General features: G+C 41.0%; 1 protein-coding gene across 1 annotated transcript in view; it reads left to right on the top strand.

Annotated features, from left to right (window-relative positions):
- Window positions 1-8,219, top strand: part of GNG12 (G protein subunit gamma 12) — a 115,696-nt gene extending 107,477 nt beyond the window's left edge. The window contains exons 3-4 of the mRNA XM_090269593.1: window positions 6,125-6,243; window positions 7,967-8,219. Coding sequence (XP_090125719.1) covers window positions 6,151-6,243; window positions 7,967-8,092 — 219 coding nt within the window. The 5' untranslated portion in view covers window positions 6,125-6,150 and the 3' untranslated portion in view covers window positions 8,093-8,219. The remainder of the gene's footprint in view (window positions 1-6,124; window positions 6,244-7,966) is intronic.
- The last annotated feature ends 11,892 nt before the right edge of the window (window positions 8,220-20,111 follow it).

Genomic DNA, 20,111 nt, shown 5'->3' with positions numbered 1-20,111 from the left:
TTTTGCTCTTTGCTGTCAGAACTGGACAGGAGCAGGGTAGGACAGGTCACAGGTCCAGGCACCCTTGGCCTCATGGCCTGCGGGCTTTGGTTGGGGAGAAGGAGAAAAAGAATTTTGTTTTACCTCTCCTTTGTTTCAAGTCTCAGAGCTTAGTGTGCTCAACAATAATGACATGATATTAATAGAAATCATAGCTGATCTTTGTAAGTAATCTACAGACCACAAAACGGCACATTAACAATTGTGCATCAGTCAGGACTCAGCTACAGCAGACAGAAAGCACTCTTGGCAACGTTAGCAGAATGGGCTTTAATACAGGGGCTTGGGGTGCTTGCACATTGAGTGGAAGGCCTGGAGGGGCAGGCTCTGGATGGAGCCCTCAGGACCGACTTCGAGACTTCACTGCAGAACTGGCCCCAGGGCCAGGCAGGAAGTGAAGGGTCGGGAGGCTGCTGCAGCCACAGAGCTTCTTAGCACCATATTCTGGTGACCGAACACGGGACGCCACCACCTTCACAAAGAACAACTTACCCACCACCCTGCTTGCCAGCAGAAACGAGCCAACAGCAAGAAACTGGCCTTCTCCCTTCCCTCACCCAGAGCCCAGCTGCGAGAGCACCTGGGTGTCTTGGTTGCCTCGGGCTGCCATAACCAAGTACTCGCGACTGGGTGGCTCAAACAACAGAAATTCATTTTCTCAGTGTTCTGGAGCATAGAAGCCTGTGTACAAGGTGTGGGCAGGGTTGGTTCTTCTGAGGCCTCTCTTTGGCTCATAGATGGCTATCTTCTCCTGTCTTCACCTGGCCATCCTTCTGTGCCTGTCACTGTCCACATTCCCTCTTCTTATGAGGACACCGGTCATATTAGATTAGGGCCCATTGTAGTGATCTCAGTTTAGCTTAATCACCTCCTTAAAGACCCTGTTTCCAAATGCAGTCCATTCTGAGTTACTAGAGTTTAGGGCTTCACCATATGAGTCAGACGGGGCACAGTCCACCTGTTACCACGGGGAGATGCAGTGTTTTCCTTTCCTTCCCTAATCAGCAGGGCACCCAGGAAGGGGGCGGGGCAGCTGCTCAGCACCAGCCGTCAGGGGCTGCAATGCCAGAGCTCTTTATATGGGATGTGATCAGAGGTGCCCATACTTAATGCTCAGCCAAAGTACTCTTTATATTTATTACACTTACATGCTTATTTTATCTGATGTTCTGAACAGTCCTTTGAGATATAAAAGTATTATTATCTCCATTTTTCCCATGAGAAATTTGAGGCTTAGAGAGGTGACAAGTCCTGCCCAGGGCCCCAAAGCTAGTAGGTGGCAGGGGCAGGAGTGAGCTCCAGTCCCCTGGCCTAGTCCTGGAGTTTGTCTGAAATTGAATACCCAAGGCACAGTAGAGAGGAAGACCATGCCACAGGTTCAGGTAGAGGGCCCAGCAGGCGTGCCAGCAAATGTTAAAAAGGTAGTTACTCAGCTTGTAAGATTTCTCTGATTTTTCCAGAAATCTTTGATCCCTTTGAAGTGAAATAGCTCCATTTTTTCAAATGTTGACAATCACTATATAGTTAAAACACACAGATACTATTGAGTTAACCCTTTGTGGGGCCCAACCAAACACGCCCGTGGGATGGATTCAGCCCATAGGCTCTGACAGAAAAGAATGTGTTCATGAAAATAGAAAAACTGTTCTAAAAGTCCTGACTCTGCACTCCCCACATTTCCTGCCATCTTAGAAAGATGCTACTACCTAGTCACATGACCTTGACATTCTTTCTTTTGCTCTCTGAACTTTTCTCTGTGCCTCTCCAAATACATGTCTTCTGTCTTATTAACAAGCTTAGGGCCCCAGCATCAATTAAGCATTTGTGTGTACAGGGTGCATCACGGATAGGCACTCTCGTCTGTCCTCCCAACAGCCTTGTGAGATAGGAATTGTACACCCCTTTAAATAATGAGGGGACAGACAGGGAGCTGGAGTAACATCCTGATAGTTGAAGGCAAGATCAGAGGGTAAGTGGAAGCCTGTTGTCTTTCCCTTTTCTTCTTTCTTTCTTTCTTTTATTTTTTTTTTCTTTTTCTTTTTTTGGCCCGCTCTTCTATTACAGCCACAAGAGGTGTGTTTGCTTATGAACATTGGCTTCACTCCAGTGATTCAATTATAGGCCAGGCCAAGATGACTTGTGCTGCAGAGCCTGGCGCTTCTTGGTGCCCGCCTGCCGAGTTTGCTCCGAAACACGCTTTTCACCTCCACCCTTCTCTCCCCACTCTAGATAAAGATGAAAATGCCCCTATTTCCCTAACAGAACATCTTGTTCCTAGGAACTTCTAGGGCCCTGAGAATTCGGAGGAGCAACAGCATTAAAACCCATGCAAATTATTTGACTAATTAATTTGACTAAACTCTGGCTATCACTTCTGTAGCCCTGTTTTCATTTTTCCATGTGGCTGACTTGAATAAATATATGTAATATGTAGTTATTCAAACTGAGGGTCTGCACAGGTCTGCACAGGCCTTCTGGGTGGCACGGAGCACTGGCGGCCCCAGATCTCCAGGCGCTGACCTCAGTCAGCAGCAGCAAGAACACTCTTGCTTACCTTGTGGATAGGAGAGGGGAGGAGGGAGGCCTGTCCTCCAGCACATGAGACAGACAGATGATACCTTCTACCCCAGAAGGGGTATTGCACAAATATGAGGCAATCAGAAAGCTCGCAGCTGCAGGTCACGGAGTGTCAAGGTCACCCTGATTAAGAACCATATCGTGGATTGTTCAGTGGTGACCTGAGTGTTTGTGAATCAAATCCATTGGAATTGCATCCTTTCCTTGGTACAGTGGGAAGTGAGGCTTCTGGGGTCAGAAGGCGTACAAGCTAGGTTCGCTTGGAGCAAGTTTTTCTAACCTCGGATACCTCCTCTGTAAAAGAAAGATGAAGTAGTAATGTACATTTTGGAATTATAGCAAGGCTTCATGGACAAATGCATCTGAAAGCACCATGTGCAGTCTGAGGCTCCATACAAATAGCAGCTATTGTTTGCCTTGGAAGCTATTCTTGGAGTAAGAATAAAGCATACTTTTCATCCACCTAGTAACACAAACAGCCAGACATCCTTGCCATTAAGGGAAGACCAAAGAAAACCCTCTGAAGGTGCAGAGATGTTCAGAGATATTTGCTTCCCAAGGTCTCACTGCGATTCTGCCTCAGCCCAGCTGTTGGGATGCTAAGCAGCAGCTGCAAGTGGGGAGTAAATCCTCAGCTAGAGCTTTAGATCCTGTCCACATAGTGCACTCAGGAATCAAACAGCAGTGGCCCTCCTTGCATAGGAATGAGGCAGCTCAACTTCTTTGGTTGAAACAATATAATTTTGATCTGATTTCTCCACAGGGAGAATAAGAGTATATTCTTTGAAAAGAGGCATTGTATTTGAGCTGGGAGCCTGAGAGAGGTTAGCAGGTCAGAAGGCGATGGCACTCTATCTGAAGCAGAGGAGAAGGTGTCTGGGTGACAGGGAGGGCTGTCTGTGAGGAGCAGATCAGAACAGAGACATCAGAATAGGGGGACGCTGCAAGAAGCCACACGGGCGAGTGCGCACTGGGGATGGCTAGCTGTTTTTAATCATGACTGTAATACAGTCAGGAAGTAAGACGGGCCTCCATGTGCTAGATGAAAAGTTTCTCACCAATTTTAGAGGGGCCTACCCGAGCATTTTATAAATAGGGCCTGACTGTGGACTATTTGCTTAAGGCCATGTGGGTGGGAGCAGTGACTGAGCCAGTCCTAATATGTGTGGACTGTTCTGCAGTTACAGGAAAACGTGTTCAGGCCTTGGAAACTTAATGCCCTGGAGGTTGAGAAGAAGAGGAGAATGCTTGGCGTTATTCTCATGCAAAGAGAACATTTTGAAAGTCCTTAGGGTGCAGCCTGGAAACCACAGGCTGCTCAGAAAGGGTGTCATGTTCTCTTTCTGGAGGCTGGGGGGCAGTCCTCAGAACCAGGGCCAGCTGGCAAGGCCAGTTTAACATACTACAGGGAACAAAATATGGAAGCAATGCGCATGAATCAGGGCACTTCATACTTTTCACAGTTGAGGTTGCCTAGCTTGCGTTCCCTTTCAAAGGCTCTGTTAATAAGCCCGGGCCTGGGAGCACAGAAATGGGCTGAGCCAGGCCACTGGGTGTGTGAGCAAAATCCCCGGGAGGAGATCCTAAGCCTCTGTTTTGGGTGGGGCAGGTTCACTGAAGAATCTGAGGAATAGGCAGCTGGTCAGAGAATGTATTGAAACGAGGTCACCCTAGACCTAGGCCACCCTGCCCTGCCCCAGTGTTCTTCCTCCCACTTTTCTGCCCTGCTAGAGCTTCCTTATTTTAGGGGAATTTTCTTTTGGATGTCATGAGCCATTTCATGCTGTTCTGATACTAGAGTGTAGCAGAATTGCCTAGAGATGCTAAAAAAAATGGCTGATGCCCATAGCCTACCCAGACCCAGTCAGTCAAAAGCCTCGAAACTTATTGACCAGGGAGGCAGACAGGTACACGGGGCATTTCGATTCGCTGTGCGAGGTGAGACCCCCGAGGGGAAATACAACTGCAGCTACTATATATAGAGTGCTTTGGTCCTATACTAAACACTGGGTGTGCATTAGCAAATTAAATCCTCAACCACAATAGTATTCTATCATACATGAGAAAACTTGGGCTCATGGACGTTAAGTGACCTGTTTCAGGAACCAGTTTCATCCAGCTGGTAAGTATGTGGCAGAGGCAGGGTCCAAACTCAGGAATGTGAAGCTTGCCAGTGAGGCTGGATTTTCAAAGTTCTGCACACAGGTTTTTTTGTGCATTTGACCCGAAGCTGCCTCTGACCTCAGAGGTATAAGCCTTTACCCAAGTCCTTGAACTCAGCCACTGGGAGCATTCAAAGTATGGAACTCGGGTAGACACAGGGCAGCCTGTGGGCTGCCTGAGTTTGTACAGCCTTGTCTGGTCTAAGCCTTTATGGCAGATGTGCTTTGTGCAGCTGCAGCCCCTTCACAAGGTTAAGACAGCCTGGGTTTGCTCCCGGCGCCACGGTGCCCTAAGACTTTGCTGAGCCCTTGCATAGCGCTGAGGAGGCACACCTACCATCCACTTGCTCCTGTGAGTCATAGAACTGCCACAATGCTGCAGGCCTGCCAGCTCTGCATTTTCCTCCAGTTACCCAGCCAAGAGAGAACTCAGTCGTTTATGGCAGAGGCTCCAGACGGCACTCTTCCGTAGCCTGCTTTCCTCTTAGACTTTGACCAGATGGGTCGAAGCTCACGGTCCAGGAAGTTTCCTTTGATTTTCACTAGGTGGCTGGGGAAAGAGAGGAAGAGAGGAGCCTAGAATCCAAGGGATCAGGCCAGAGAGGAGAGTCAGCCCATGAACATGTCGTGGGTACAGGATTAGCAAGTGCCCTGGCTGCCAAGATGAGGCCAGAGAGGTCAAAGAAGAGAATGATTAAGTTTCATTCAATATGTCAGGATTTTTGGCTGTTCACTGTATCCCATTTGACATTTGCTGTGGATCTGTCTGTCATTGAGAATCTCCCAGCTGAGAAGTTCCCACTTTTTCATGATGGCACCTAAAAATGTACCCTTTGTGCAGAGTTCTTCAGAGGTACTGTCTTTTGCCATTTTCTATTGCCATAACTTGCATCCTTGTAATAGTTGAGTAAGAGGGCCGGAAAAAAATAAAACCAAACTTTCCATTAAAGTACGCAGTGGTATTGTCAACTGCAAGTGTAACGTGGCCTCTGGTTGTACATGCTCACATCTGCTGGAGGCCCCCCAACTAGTGTAAATGTTTATGCATATTTGTTTCCCTTTAGAAAATCCCACAAAAGGCTACTCTATGTAGTATGTGTGGGGTGCATGGATTAAACTACTAACTAGTACTAGTTTCTGCAGATCAAAGATTTATGAAGATGCTCAAATGGGTAACAGGCTTAGACACCTCGACACCACTCACTGCCGAGGGTTATTTTAGTAACTACCTCAGAAGCTGTTGACTGGGAAAATGCATCTTTTCCCTCGAAGGTAAAGCAAAGCATTGTAAATATTTAAAAAACTTAAAGATGACTATTGTTCACCTTTTTCAAAATTCTCTTCAGATTTCAGGTAAAAACAGTAACTGAAGATGTCAAGCAAAACAGCAAGCACCAACAACATCACCCAGGCAAGGAGGACTGTGCAGCAGTTAAGACTAGAAGCCTCCATTGAAAGAATAAAGGTAAGATGGTTTGATTGGATCATAAGTGTTTTCTGATCAGTTCCCTCATCCAAAGGCTAGGCATGTCTCAGAGAAGGCAATGCTATTTAATGCAGCTTGGGGCCAGGATTTTCCTAGAGCAAGCTGAGAGTCTCAGAATGTTATCTTTCATTTCTACCTAGCACAGGCCTCATTTCAAAAGCACTGGGGAGCCAAAGTGCCTGAGTTAGTTAGCCTCTCTACTGTATTTGGGCAGAAAACCTAAAATCTGTGACAGGATTTCCTGAGGACCTACCTTCCCTGAACGAACACGGTCAAGGCCTGTGATAACTGTGTTTTACTTTGGGACAGGGATTCCTCATCATCCCTCTGGAATGTACTAAGTGTTCTGAATTTATCAGTGAGCGTAACATGTCAACAATCAGAGTCTCCTTTTTAGGAGAATGCAGCTTTTTAAATGTATGTGAACTTTAGTGACCACGTTCTGCACTCAGGGTGAGTAATGCCAGCCTTAGTTAAGATCTGGAAGAAACCAGAAGGTATCTGTTAGGTCACCTGACTTTGGAGTCTTTCTTCTTCAAAATCCCAAGAAAGGACTAGGCAGTGAATGTCCTGGAATGTTGTGAGTAATGCTGTTTCCTAGAAACCGAAGCAATCACCTGATAAATTCCTCTGGGCCTAGAGACAGTCACCTGTCTTCAAAGCTGGAGGCCTGCTGTGCTGTATTTGACAGGGTTCAGCTGAGGACACTGACTGAGCATTCCAAGGGATCTCCCACCCAGGCTTCTGAGCAGGGCAGGGCATTCTCCATTTTTAACTCATGCCAGAGGAAGGCATTGCTTCTTCCCATGCCAGTTTTGTCTCTCTTTATTTCCCCAAGCCCAATCAGTTCATCTTGAAACTCTACTAGATCTTGGCTCTACTCCTTCAGAATTTTGGCTCCACATCCATAATTCAGTTAACTCTGTTGTACATCCTTATCAATTTTTTTAATAGAACATAAGATACAACCTTCCCTGATTCACATATACTTTTCCTTACCTCCTCCCAACTTTTCATTTTGAGAAATTTCAAATCTATAGAAGAGTTGTAATAACAGTCACACATATACTCTTTCCCGAGATTCATGAATTATTAGCATTTTTCCACATTTGCTTTCTCTCTGTCTGTGCACACAGATACTCACACAATACATATAACTTTTTCTTTGAACCACTTAAAAGTTATTGGCAGACATTGTGACTTTTCACCCCTAAATACTTCACTATCTGTCTCTCCAAAGTACAAGAACATCCTCCTGCATAACCAGAGTGCAAGCATAACATTGAGGATCAGCTAAGAATAATATCTGACACACAGTTCATTCATAAAGAATCCAGGCCACTCTCTTTGCAGAGTGACCCTCACTTGAGATAGACTTGTATGCTGATGATTAGATTCCAGTTAAATGTTTTGGCTGGAACACTAGCTAGCTGGTGGCATGTCCTCCGTGTTCACACTAGGAGATATATGATGTCAGTTTAATCCCATGATTAAAGAAGGCCCTTATGTGCCAAATTTCACCATGTAAAAGTACCTTCTCCGTTTTAAACAAGTAATCTGGAACAGATACTGCGAGACCCTGGTTATCATGTTCTCCAACAGTCTTCCACCCAATGGGTGAGCAGTCACACACACTTTGTTAAAGTTTGTAAATAAAGTATTTTCTTTCTTGTTTGTTTGCTTTGGTTCGTCTGTGTGTCAGGTTTCAAAGGCCTCAGCAGACCTCATGTCCTACTGTGAGGAGCATGCCAGGAATGACCCTTTGCTGGTAGGAATACCAACCTCAGAAAACCCTTTCAAGGATAAAAAAACTTGCATCATCTTATAGAGGAAGAGCGAAACGGTCCCTCACCTCTTCTCAACAAATCAAAGGATGAGCAGCTCCTTGAAGAGAATTACCTTCAGTTTATTTGGTAACCACTGCTAATAACTAAAATGCTCTTAATGTGGAATAATAGACTCTGAAGTCTTTATTTTCCAAGTTGTCCTTTCTCTGAAATACCCTTTACTGATCGAACACAAAATAATCATCTTGTTTTCCATTTGGTAACTATGGTGTCATATTGGGTTACTCCTTAATGAAAGTCCACCTGGGCCTTTTAAAAAACACAATTATATACTTTCAAATATATGACTGATCCAGTTATGTCAAAACCTAAATTACCTAAGCCCCTGTTTAGATTAAAATGCCAAGACTATAATTTAAGTCCTTAAATTTTATGTCATAATTGTTCTTAATAGTGTTGTGCCAACCTGTACAGTGTACACGAGTGAGGAGTGTGTGTGTGTATGTGTGTGTGTGTGTCTTTGTATATACACATAGCAAAGCTTATTTGCTTAATAAAATTTCTCCATACCATCAGTTCCTCAGCTTCAGAAGTTATCTTAAGCTATGTACCGGTAGAAGAAATTCTTTTCATACAGCTATTGTACAAAAAGTAAAGAACCTCCTAAAGGTTGTATTCATGTAATTGAGTAATGAAGTCATCTCTTGCTGCCCCTTTTAGGCTATAATAAACTGTGCCAGTTAAAATTTTAAAATTGAACTAGAAGTCCTTTTATAATGTGAGGTATTCATTCACAAGAGGCCTTTTGGGCTTCAGCAATCATGAGTCTAGAAAAAGGGGAGGAAGCTCTTGGGGAGAACACTGGGCTACTGTGCCCCAATGGCTCACATTCTCTGGACTAGGGGTAGACAGCTGAAATTTCCACCTAATAATAAGAATGAGACCGAGTGCACGGGAGCCTGGCTGAGAGAGGGGCCGGACTGTGTGAAAACCAGCTGCTGTTCTTGACCAGGCTTTGTGATTTAGCTCCTCTTTTTCTCTCTGCCTTTCCTTTATCTTTCCTCTCCTGCTAGAATATCTATTTGCAGAGGTAATGTTCCCCTCCCAGGCCCAAGTGGGTAGAACATGGTGGGAATGAAACAGACAAAAATCATTAAAGTATCAAGACACAAGCTTTTTTCAAACATCTGCAGGGTCAGTATCATCCCTACCTTGTTCATGAGCCATCCAAGGGAGGCATGGCTTCAGTGGCACATGACTTAAGCCCAAGGGTTCCAGCAGCTGGGCATTGGGTTCCTTGATTTGCCTCAGGGCACGAGTGTAGCCCTCACATCCTCGGAATTTCCAGTGGGGATCCCAAAAGAAGGACTCTCCTATAACCAGAGAGTATGTTAACCTTATCAAAAAGGAAGAGAGGGTCTTTTTTTTAAATGCTCACTTAAGCATTCAAACCATACACTTAGTCTTTGATATTCTAATTCATCTTCAGTGCATTAAAAAGAAACTACAAATGAAGGATTAAAAACATTCTCAAAAAGGAATTATTTACAATGGATTTTCCCTAGTTTTGTACAATCTTGCCCTATAGTGCAAGCCCCTTTTAAAATCTAATGTCTGGACTTTGAGAACTATATTAATTGTGGATGAACAAATGCAGGACTGTGTTAAACTGCTCAGATATATTCATTATTTCTCCACGTCACCTATCTGTTCAGCATTGTGAATTGCCTTCACTTTTCCAAGACCATGTGAATCACACCACTGCCCTCAATCTCTTGTCATCTAGTGCTTAGTCTGCAACATGCCTGATTCCCAAGTAAATTATAGGCACCTGTTTAGGAGAGAGAGAGGTTTTACCTTTCAAAAGGTGAAATTTGAAATGTACACTAAGAAGACAACTTTACATTTAATGCTTCAGTTAAGAAGACTTTTTTTTTTTAATAAGTATGTTTTTCTGGTAGTTTCAATAACTAATCTTATTTTCACTCTTATTTTTAATGTTTCTTAAATATTTATAATACATCTTATTGAAATATTTTCATGAAATTAATTTTATTATACAGTTATGTGCACATTTTTGGTAGCAGGCATAGATTATTCTTAAGTACTAAAACATGTTCTTTGACCTAATAGAACACAAATATGTTTTGTTATATATTTGTTAAGATGCTTGTAGTGATAATGGAATTGAGGTCCCAGAAGATTTCATTTTATTTTTGCTGGCCAGATATCATAAAGGTCATGAATATAAATGTCATGTAACTTCCTAACCAGGTATAGGGCCTGTTCAAGAAAAAGTGAAATCAAATCTTTTGATGCTGGACCCAAGGGGGAAGGGGAAGAAATTGTAGCTAAATGTTGATTTACTTATAACTTAGACATCTATGTGAGAAAATATAATATATGTATACATATATATGATATGCAGGAGTCACTTTTATTTATCAGGCTTTATTCTATTTATGAAGCCACAGTTTAACCGTTCTGCAGTAGCTGGTTTATGATAATGATGAACAAATGCCCAGTGTGTTATTTTTTCCAACTACCACTATAATGACACACTTAATCACGTATATACATGCAACTTCTTGGCTTTATATCTATGAAGCCATTTAAATATGTTTGCTATACTTTGTCTCTGATGCTGCTTCTGTTAACGGTGATTGTTTTTTTCATTCTTTCATCTTTTTTTAGTTAATCATAAATCTGTCCAGTTGAGGCCTCAGGATCATGGCAAGATATGCTAGACAAAATTTCATGACTCCAAAGAATTTTACAGAAACACTTTCTTTTTTTTTCAGCAAGAAAAAAACTTTATATACCAAGTGGTTCACAGATTTTAGGTTGTAACTACTTTTTCTCTAAAGAGAATCAGGTTTTTACATTTCCTTACCTTATTAAAATAAGAAGTGCCACACTTATTTTTTAAAGAAAAGACCTGATTTGCTTTCTCTTTGTTTGGACTATTTTTGTACTTATTTTTAAACCATCAGAAAAGAATTTTACCAATGATTTAGTAATTTTGAGGCATAGGTTAATTTAGGCAATGGAGGATGTGCCAAACTTTCTCTTCAGATACCTTCTTCTCAACTGATTTACTAATAAAATCGTGTCATCTGCATGATTACACTGAATTTCGATTTAATATCTAAATAGGCCTAAGAAGTGAATTAACACGACATATCAGTTCTTTCTCAATAAAATACATATAATACAGTGTATGTTATGAATTGTATTGATTTTTTTTATGGTATATCTGTTACTAGGAAAAAGTACATTGAATCAAATAGAATTATATGTATATTAAAATTGAGTGCTTACCTGAAGTGGGTGGCCAAGATTGTTTTCTAGCCAGTCCTGTGTCCCTGTGTTGTGTGACTTTGGACAAGATGCTTCATCTCTCTGGGCCTCCATTTTGCCATCTGTAAAACAAGGGGCTAGAAGTAGATGGTGGCTGAAATCCCTTCCTGCCTTCATACTTCTCGGTCCCATGGCCTACCCCTCTAGTTGTCTGCCAACCTGTTGGTGCTATAAGCTGCTTCAGATATAAAATTAGTTTGTCTATTGTGTATGCTCATTTAATAGCTTATGAAAGGCCTTTTTGTCATACAGCTTTTTTTCTAGTTTTATGGACTTGATTACTGTAATAATGTCTTGTTTTTAGCCATGTAACTAAAAATATATATTCTCTTTATGTCTCAGTAAATTTGATATACAGTTGATGGGATTTTGTTATTTTAAAACATTTTTTTGCTACTCATCTGTCCAGCATCTTATTAACCTAAACACTGTGATCATTGTTTGGAAATCTGTCCTATGGAAAGAATAAAAGCATTTATTTCACAGCTAACATAGTCACAGATTTAAAAGAAGTTTCATTAAAGCACCATTGCTCTCTTTACTGGGTAAGCGCATCATTGTGTCATCCTACCCATGTTTGGCTCAACAAAGTAAAAGACAACCAGTTCTCTTCCCCTTTTCCTTCATTCATTCATCAACATTTTCTGAACACCTGCTAAGAGCCAGGTTTTGAACTTGAGCTCTAAAGACACTCAAATGAATAGGACACACCAGCCCATGAGAAGCTTACAGTCTATAGAGTGAGGAGGATAGGAATAACAGAGGTATAAGTGGTTAATTATGTCATTGTGTGAGAAGTGCCATAATTCGGGTGAATACACAGTGCTGTGAGAGCCCAGAGGAAAGAGGGGTCTTTCTCAGCCAAGTCTGAGAAGGCTTCCCAGGGAGGTGATTTGATGTTTGAGCTGGGTCTTCAGAGAAGAAACCCTTTAAGCATTCGAATGAAGTCTTAGGAGGAAGTGATAGGAAGAGGAGAAAAGGTGGCTCAAAGCTAGTGTACAGAGTGCCTCCCATACTGCTGTTTATCCCACAAGAAACAGGAAGTCAGTGGAGGTTGTTAAGGAGTGATGTAAGGATTCCCTATGTGTGAAGGGCTATTTCCCATCCTGAGACCCAGCAGTGACCATGGAAACAGATAACAAATGGAAAGGTCATTAGACTTGCAGTGACTCATATTCACCAAGTGTTTGCCAAAGGTACCCTGCCTCCTCCCTGGCTCCTTCCCCCAGGGCTGGGATTCCCACAGGAATCAAGGAAAGACAACACCCAAAAATGGAAAAACAGCCAGTGAGCACCTGGTTACAGAGTGGTCAGCTACAGAGGTGGCCTCTGCTTCTGAGCACCAGTAATCACACACTACAAAGGGTAGGAGCAAATGACAGTCATTCAGTCCTTTCTAGGACAGGACTGAGAATTTAGACACTTTCGTCATGAAAAATAGGCAACAACTGACAAGCGCTCTCTCTGGTACAGACAGAACTACCAGAAGTTCTTGTGACTTTAAATGGGAGACAGTTGGATTGAAGATGGTAGAGGGGTTGGGTAGTATTGAGTTTAAAACGAGGTAAGGGGAGGGATATTAATGAGGCTGAAAAGGGTAGACTATGTAAGTAATCCTGACACATGAAATGTTACACTTCCTTAATGTTATGAACATGGAATTCAAACCTGAAGGTTATAGTGGGAGAATGAGCAGAGATTAGCTTCTCTTTTGGCAAGAGGGTCAACTACTTGTATATATGGATATTCATTATAAGCTGCCTTATTTAGGGCTAGGTAGATAGTCTTGAGTATTTCTTTCCCCTTCCCTATGCCCAGGTTTATAAACTTTCGGCTTACAGCTCTAACTATAGAACCTGGTCCCACCATCAGCTCTAGACATTTTTGCACAACCTAGCATGACTATTGCCTTTAGCTTATTCTACTTCCTCTTTTCCCCTTTTTACTGCTGTCAGCAGCAAATAACTTTTGTCTTCAGATGAGCTCTTCTGCACTCCAATTACTTTCTCCTTATCTGAGTCATTCATGTCTATTAAAAGTTGTTTAAAAATACAGTTAGTCTCAGGAACCCTCACCTCAGCTATAAATTTTAAGAAACTAGCATCTTCTCTGCCCTGGAGGAAAATGCAGTTCAAATAAGTTCATCCTGAAATGCTAATGACAATATATACAAAGTCTGTCCAGAAGGTATCCGGCCATGTACTATGAAAAATAGAGAGCAGAGATCCAAGATGGTGGAGTAGTAACTGGAAGCTACACTAATCTACTCCCAGGACCAATCTAGAATTACAACTAAACTGTGGAGAAATCATCCAGAATAACCAACTGAACAATAGCTAGAAAGAAGCCTTATAACCACATATAGACAGGAAACTGCTTCACCACAGTGTTACCAGTACGAAGTGTGGAGGAGATGCGAGAGGGCTGCCTGGGCTCCCGCGGGTGGCAGCTAAAATGCTGTAGGGAAATTTCAGTGACCACACGCTTCCCCCCGAGAAGTGTGGGATCTAAACCCCAATCTGGGCTCCCCAGCCTACAGCATCAGAGCCTGAGAGAAACACAGATAACATCCAGCTGTGAAAAGCAGTGGGCTTTCTGCCTGCCAGGGACAGATGGCTGGAGTTACAGAGAGCCTTTTAAAAGACCAATGCATAAAATTTCTTTTGTAGCCACTTACCCTGGGCTCCATACAAGGAGGGGGGCAGAGTGGACTACAGATGCTTCAGGAGAGTGTGGGGATAGTGGCTTTGGGGAGAGAACTGAGGGAGCAGCTAATAGGATCCCCATGTTCTGGCAGCACCTGTACAATAGCAAACAAGATATGGTGGGCATAGTGACTCTCAGCCAGCCAGCCTGAGAGAAGTGCCCACCAAAGAACAATGCAACAACCAAAACCCAATTACAACTAGACAGCCCACATAAACAGCATAAAGGGTATCCCAGGGAACATCAAGTGCAGGAGGTCAAGGAGACTGCACCACTGAATCCTACAGGTCTCCTACCACAGAAGGTCACACCATGAAGACAGGGAGTCAAAGTAGATCAATCTAAGAAGCAGAAACAAACAAGAAGTGTCACCTAAAGAGGGTAGACAAAGAACCCCCAATCGAAAGGAAAGGAGGGATCCCCAGAAAGAGTGCTAGGTGAAATAGAGGCGAGCAAACTATCAGACATTGGATTTAAAATAATGGTTATAAGGATGCTCAGTGAGAACTACAAAGAACTCCAGGGAAGCCACAAGGAACTTACTGTGAACTACAAGTGTAGTAGTTATGAAAAAGGACACAGAAACTATCAGTAAGAGCCAGGAGGAAATAAGAATACAATTTTTGGATTGAAGAACACAGTAGGAGGAGTTAAAATCAGGCTAGATGAAGCAGAGGATAGGAGCAGCAAGCTGGTGGACAAGGTAGAAAAAATTTCCAGACAGTGCAACAACAAAAAAAAAAGACTGAAAGAGAATAAAGAATATTTAAGGGAGCTGCAGGAAACATGAAACAATAATATCCATATCATAGGGATACCAGAGGGAGAAGAGGAGCAAGGAATAGAAAATCTGTTTGAAAAACTAATGACAGAAAACTTCCCTAACTTGAAAGAAAAAGTCACACAAGTTCAAGAAACACAGAGGTTCCCAATCAAGATGAATCCAAAGAGGCCCACCCCAAGACATATATTAATTAAAATGGCAACATTCAAAGACAGAGAATCTTAAAAACAGCAAGGGAGAAACAGCTAGTAGCATACAAGGGAGCTCTAATAAGGCTATCAGCTGATTACTCAACAGTAAAACTACAAGCCAGAAGAGAATGGCAAGAAATAGTCCAAATAGTGAAAAGCAAAGGCCTGCAATCAAGACTACCCAGCAAGACCTCTCATTTAAAATGGAAGGCGAAATAAGCAGTTTCTTTGAGAAAAAAGGCTAAAAGGATACACCTCCATGAAACCAGCATTGTAAGAGATCCTAAAGGGACTGCTTTAAGAAGATGAAGAAAGAGAGAGAAAGAGAGGAACACAGGTATAAAGGGAGAAAATGGCAATGAATAAGTACTTATCAATAATAACCTTAAATGTAAATGGCTTAAATTATTCCAATCAAAATACATAGGGTAGCTGAATGAATAAGAAAATGTGACTGGCATATATGCTGTCTACAAGAGACCCACCTCAGAACAAAAGATCTACACAGAATGAAAGTGAAGGGATAGAAAAAATATCTCAAGCAAATAGACCTGAAAAGAAGAAACGGGTAGCAGTACTTATATCCGACAAAATAGATGTCAAAAATAAAGGCCATACAAAGAGACAAAAAAGGACACTTCATAATACTTAAGGGAATAACCCATCAAGAAGATATAACCCTTGTAAACATATATGTACCCAATATAGGAGCACCCAAATAAATAAGGAAAATTTTAGAGGACTTCAAGAAAGATATCAACAGCAACACACTCATATAGGATTTTAACACCCCATTGTCAATAATGGACAGATTTTCCAGCAAAGAAACAACAGGGATATTATGGCATTGAACAACAGTCTAGATCAAATGAAATTAATTGATATATACAAAACTTTTCACCCCAAAGAAACAAAATATACATTCTTTTCAAAGGCACATGGAACATTTTCAAAGATAGACCACATGGTGGGACACAAAACAAGCCTCAACAAATTCAAGAAAATTGAAATTATATCAATCATCTCGGATCACAAAGGTTTAAAACTAGAAACCAACCTCAAGGGAAAAACTCAACACATTCAAATTTATGGAGACTGAATAACATGCTATTAAATAATGAATAGGTTAACAATGAGACCAAGGAATAAATAAAAAAATTTCTGGAAACAAATGATAATGAACACACAACAGCCCCAAACCTATGGGACACAGTGAAGGCAGTCCTGAAAGGGAAGTTCATAGCAATAGAGGCCAACCTAAAAAAGATAGAAAAATCTCAGATAAACAACCTAACCCTACATCTACAAGAACTAGAGGAACAGCAGCAAACAAAGCTCAGAGTGAGTACAAGGAAGGAAATAATCAAGATCAGAGCAGAATTAAATGACATAGACTAAAAAACAATTCAAAGAATCAATAAATCCAGGAGCTGGTTCTTTGAAAAGATAAACAAAATTGACAAGCCTTTAACCGGATTCATCAAGAAAAAGGGGATGCAAATAAATAAGAAATGAAAGAGAAGAAATCACAAGTGATACCACAGAAATACAAAGAATTGTAAGAAATTACTACAAACAAATACTTATATGCCAAGAAATTTGACACCCTGGCAAAATGGACAAATTTCCAGAAACATAATCTTCCAAAACTGAATCAAGAAGAAGCAGAAAGCCTGAATAGACTGATAACTAGTGAAATTGAAGCAGTAATCAAAAAACTCCCAGCACACAAAAGCCCTAGGCCAGTTGGCTTCACGGGCTAATTTTACCAAACATTTAGGGAAGAGCTAACTCCTATCCTTCTCAAACTACTCCAAAAAATCCAAGAAGGGGAAGACTTGCAAACTCTTTCTACAAGGCCGGTGTTATCCTAATTCCAAAACCAGGTAAAGACACAAGAAAGAAAATTACGGGCCAATGTGACTGATAAACATAGATGCTAAAACCCTCAACAAGATATTGGCAAACTAGATCCAGCAATACAAGTTGGTATGCTAGGGCAAGTCTAAGGCAGTCACTCACTGAATAGACATGGCCAGCAGAACCTGCTCTGCAAGAGGAAATGACAGACTTGCTCATTAATGTCCCCTAAGATTAGGGTAAAGATAATCATAAAACTTGGCATTTTTTTATTTTTGCCAATAACTTTGTTGATTTTAATATTTTGAGTATGTTGGTTGCCTCCCGCTATTGGCTTCTAGTGGGTAGAGGCCAGGGCTGCTGCTAAACATCTTCCAATGCATAAGAGAGCCCCACAGCAAAGAATTATTTGACCAAAATGTCAATAGTACCAAGAAACTTTGCAAACCACTTTTGACATGTTCGATTAGTCACAGCACCTTCTCCATATGCTGCACAAATCTTTTTCTTTTCTTTTTTTACATTTCAGTTGCATTTTTACCTTTCTTGAAATAATGAAGCATAATACACCAAAAATGTTGCATATGTTTTTCCGTCTTCAGTATTAAAATGGCCTCTGGCTGGTGTGGCTCAGTGAATTGAGTGCCAGCCTATGAACCAAATGGTCTTGGTTCAATTTCCCAGTCAGGGTACATGCCTGGGTTGCAGGCCAGGTCCCCAGTTGGGAGCATATGAAAGGCAACCACACATTAATGTATCTCTCCCTGTCTTTCTCCCTCCCTTTTCCTCTCTCTAAAAATAAATAAAATCTTTATTAAAAATATATATTAAAATCACTGAACAAAAATTTACCAATTTTGATGTTTTTTTTTTAATGCACACTGATATAACAGCTGTCACAATACGATCTAACAAAATTGTTTCGAATGAAGTTAAAGGCAACTAAGCACTACCAGAGCCCTCATATATGTTTATATGTACCATTGATTCTGAACAACACAGGTTTGAACTGCACAGGTCCAACTTATTATATACAGAGAACTTTTCAATAAGTACCTGTACTTTTTTCAGTCTATGGTTGGGAGCCCACAGATGCAGAAAGCTGACTTTATGCATTGATCTGCTCCATTTCATATAGAAAACTTGATCATCCACAGATTTTGGTATCCATAGGAGGTCCTGGAACCAATCCCACATATACCAAGGTACAAGTATTTGAAGTGTCAGAAGTTACACAGAGATTTTCAACTGCTGAGGTATCAATGCCCCTAATCTCTGTGTTATTCAAAGGTCAAGTGTATTAGGAAAACTAGAACTAGCACAACTTGCGATATAAAGTTTTCCTTTAAACTAGATGTAAATAAAAAAGTCAATTTATATTTGCAAAAATATAAACATATAATAGGACAGCTTGTACTTGGATATGTTAAAAATGTAAAGGAACCTTACAGTGTGTCAGAAAACAAACATCCCTTTGGAGAACTGCATTCCAAGCGTTGTCCATGTGCAGTAGTTCATTGCTTTTAACCTTCAAAAGGCTGATGTATTTTTTTCATTGGCCAAAGCATTAGATGGGTTGGTTCTAAATAGACCCTTTTAGATCTGACATCAGTGAGGCATATTTTAATATAGGCCATGTAACATCTATTGATACTTACAGACATTTGTGTGAGGCACAGGGGAAAGGAAGGGCCCAACATTAACACGAGGCTGGCACTTATCAACTGTTCTCTCGTTTGGAGCCTCACAACAAGTAGATATTATTTTATTCTATCTTCCGGATAAGGAACTGAGGCTCAAAGAAGTTAAGGAAATTGTGCACGACCCTACAATTAAAAAGTACAGATGCTAATTTCATATACCTGGGTCACTCAGACTCTACTGCAGATGGACTGTCTTCATATTTCTAGCATGGTTTGAATAGGGTGAAAAAAACCAAAACAAATAACTTCGAAATTTAAAATTAATCAAGGTAAGGTGCACAAGTAAGTTTTTCAGTAATCAAGAATATAATGGCCTAGCCATAGCTGGTGTGGCTCTGTTGGTTGGAGTGTTCTCCTATACACCCCAAAGTTGTGGGTTCAATTCCTGGTCAGGGCACATGTCTAGGTTGTGGGGTCAATTCCTAGTTGGGGGTCCATACAGGAAGCAACCAATCAGTGTTTGTCTCTTACATCAATATTTCTGTCTGTCTGTCTGTCTTTTCTACCGTTTCTCCAAAAGCAATGAAAAAATGTCCTCAGGTGAGGGTTAAAAAAAAAAAAAAGTATACTGGTCTAGGCCTTAACTAAGAATAAACAATAATAAATTCCAGTCACTTACTATGGCCAGGTATTGTTCTCAGAATTTTGCATCTATTAATTCATTTAATTGTCATAACAAACCCATGGGGTTGCTATATTATTATTATCCCTATTTTCACACAAAGAAATGGAAGCTTGAAGAGATCCTAACTTTTCAAAAAAAAAAAAAAAAAAAAGCCTGCATTTTTATGAGTAGTCAGTATGAAGTAAGAGAAAGGACACATGTCTTGGACTGAGGAAATGTATGTTCTGGTCTGAGTCTGGCTGCCTTTACTTTGCTCTGCAATCTTAAGATCTTTATGACTTCTGGTCCTGTTTTGAGAAAAAAAGAATCTACTTTTTAAAAAAGGATCTAGACTAGGTAATTGTTAACATTTCTTCTAGCTTTAAATTTTATACAAATATGAGAAAGGAGAACAATTCGCTTTTGATTGCTTTTTGCCATCTCTACCAGAAGTCATTCTACATTTTCCTTCTTGAATTGAAAATCAGGAGAAGAACCAAAGGCTAGAGTATGGGGTCAGAGAAGGGTATGTGGGTTTGCTGTGTGTAATTATAGGTATTAAAAAGGTATTTAAAGATTCACTTCCTGATACTTCAGCCCCTGAGTCATCGGCAGGACTGGAAGAAATTTTTTTAGGAAAAGTGAATTGTAGAAAGGTATTTTGTATATAGACAACAGAATTAAGTGAGCAAAGTTCTTCAACAGAGTATCAACGATGTCTTTCTAGATCTCATAGGACATAACTACAAAATAATAAAAACAGTTCACTCAAACATTAAATTTGAATAGCAGAGCATTTGCTTTTTAGAAGCAGAACAAAGAGGAATTTATTCATTTGTTGAGCTTCTACCA

The sequence above is a fragment of the Furipterus horrens genome, unplaced genomic scaffold (genome assembly GCF_987537825.1).
Source record: "Furipterus horrens unplaced genomic scaffold, mFurHor1.1.pri manual_scaffold_3, whole genome shotgun sequence".
NCBI classification, from domain to species: Eukaryota; Metazoa; Chordata; class Mammalia; order Chiroptera; family Furipteridae; genus Furipterus; species Furipterus horrens.
The sequence above is the reverse complement of the archived record's forward strand: the minus strand, read 5'-3'. Positions and strand labels throughout refer to the sequence as shown.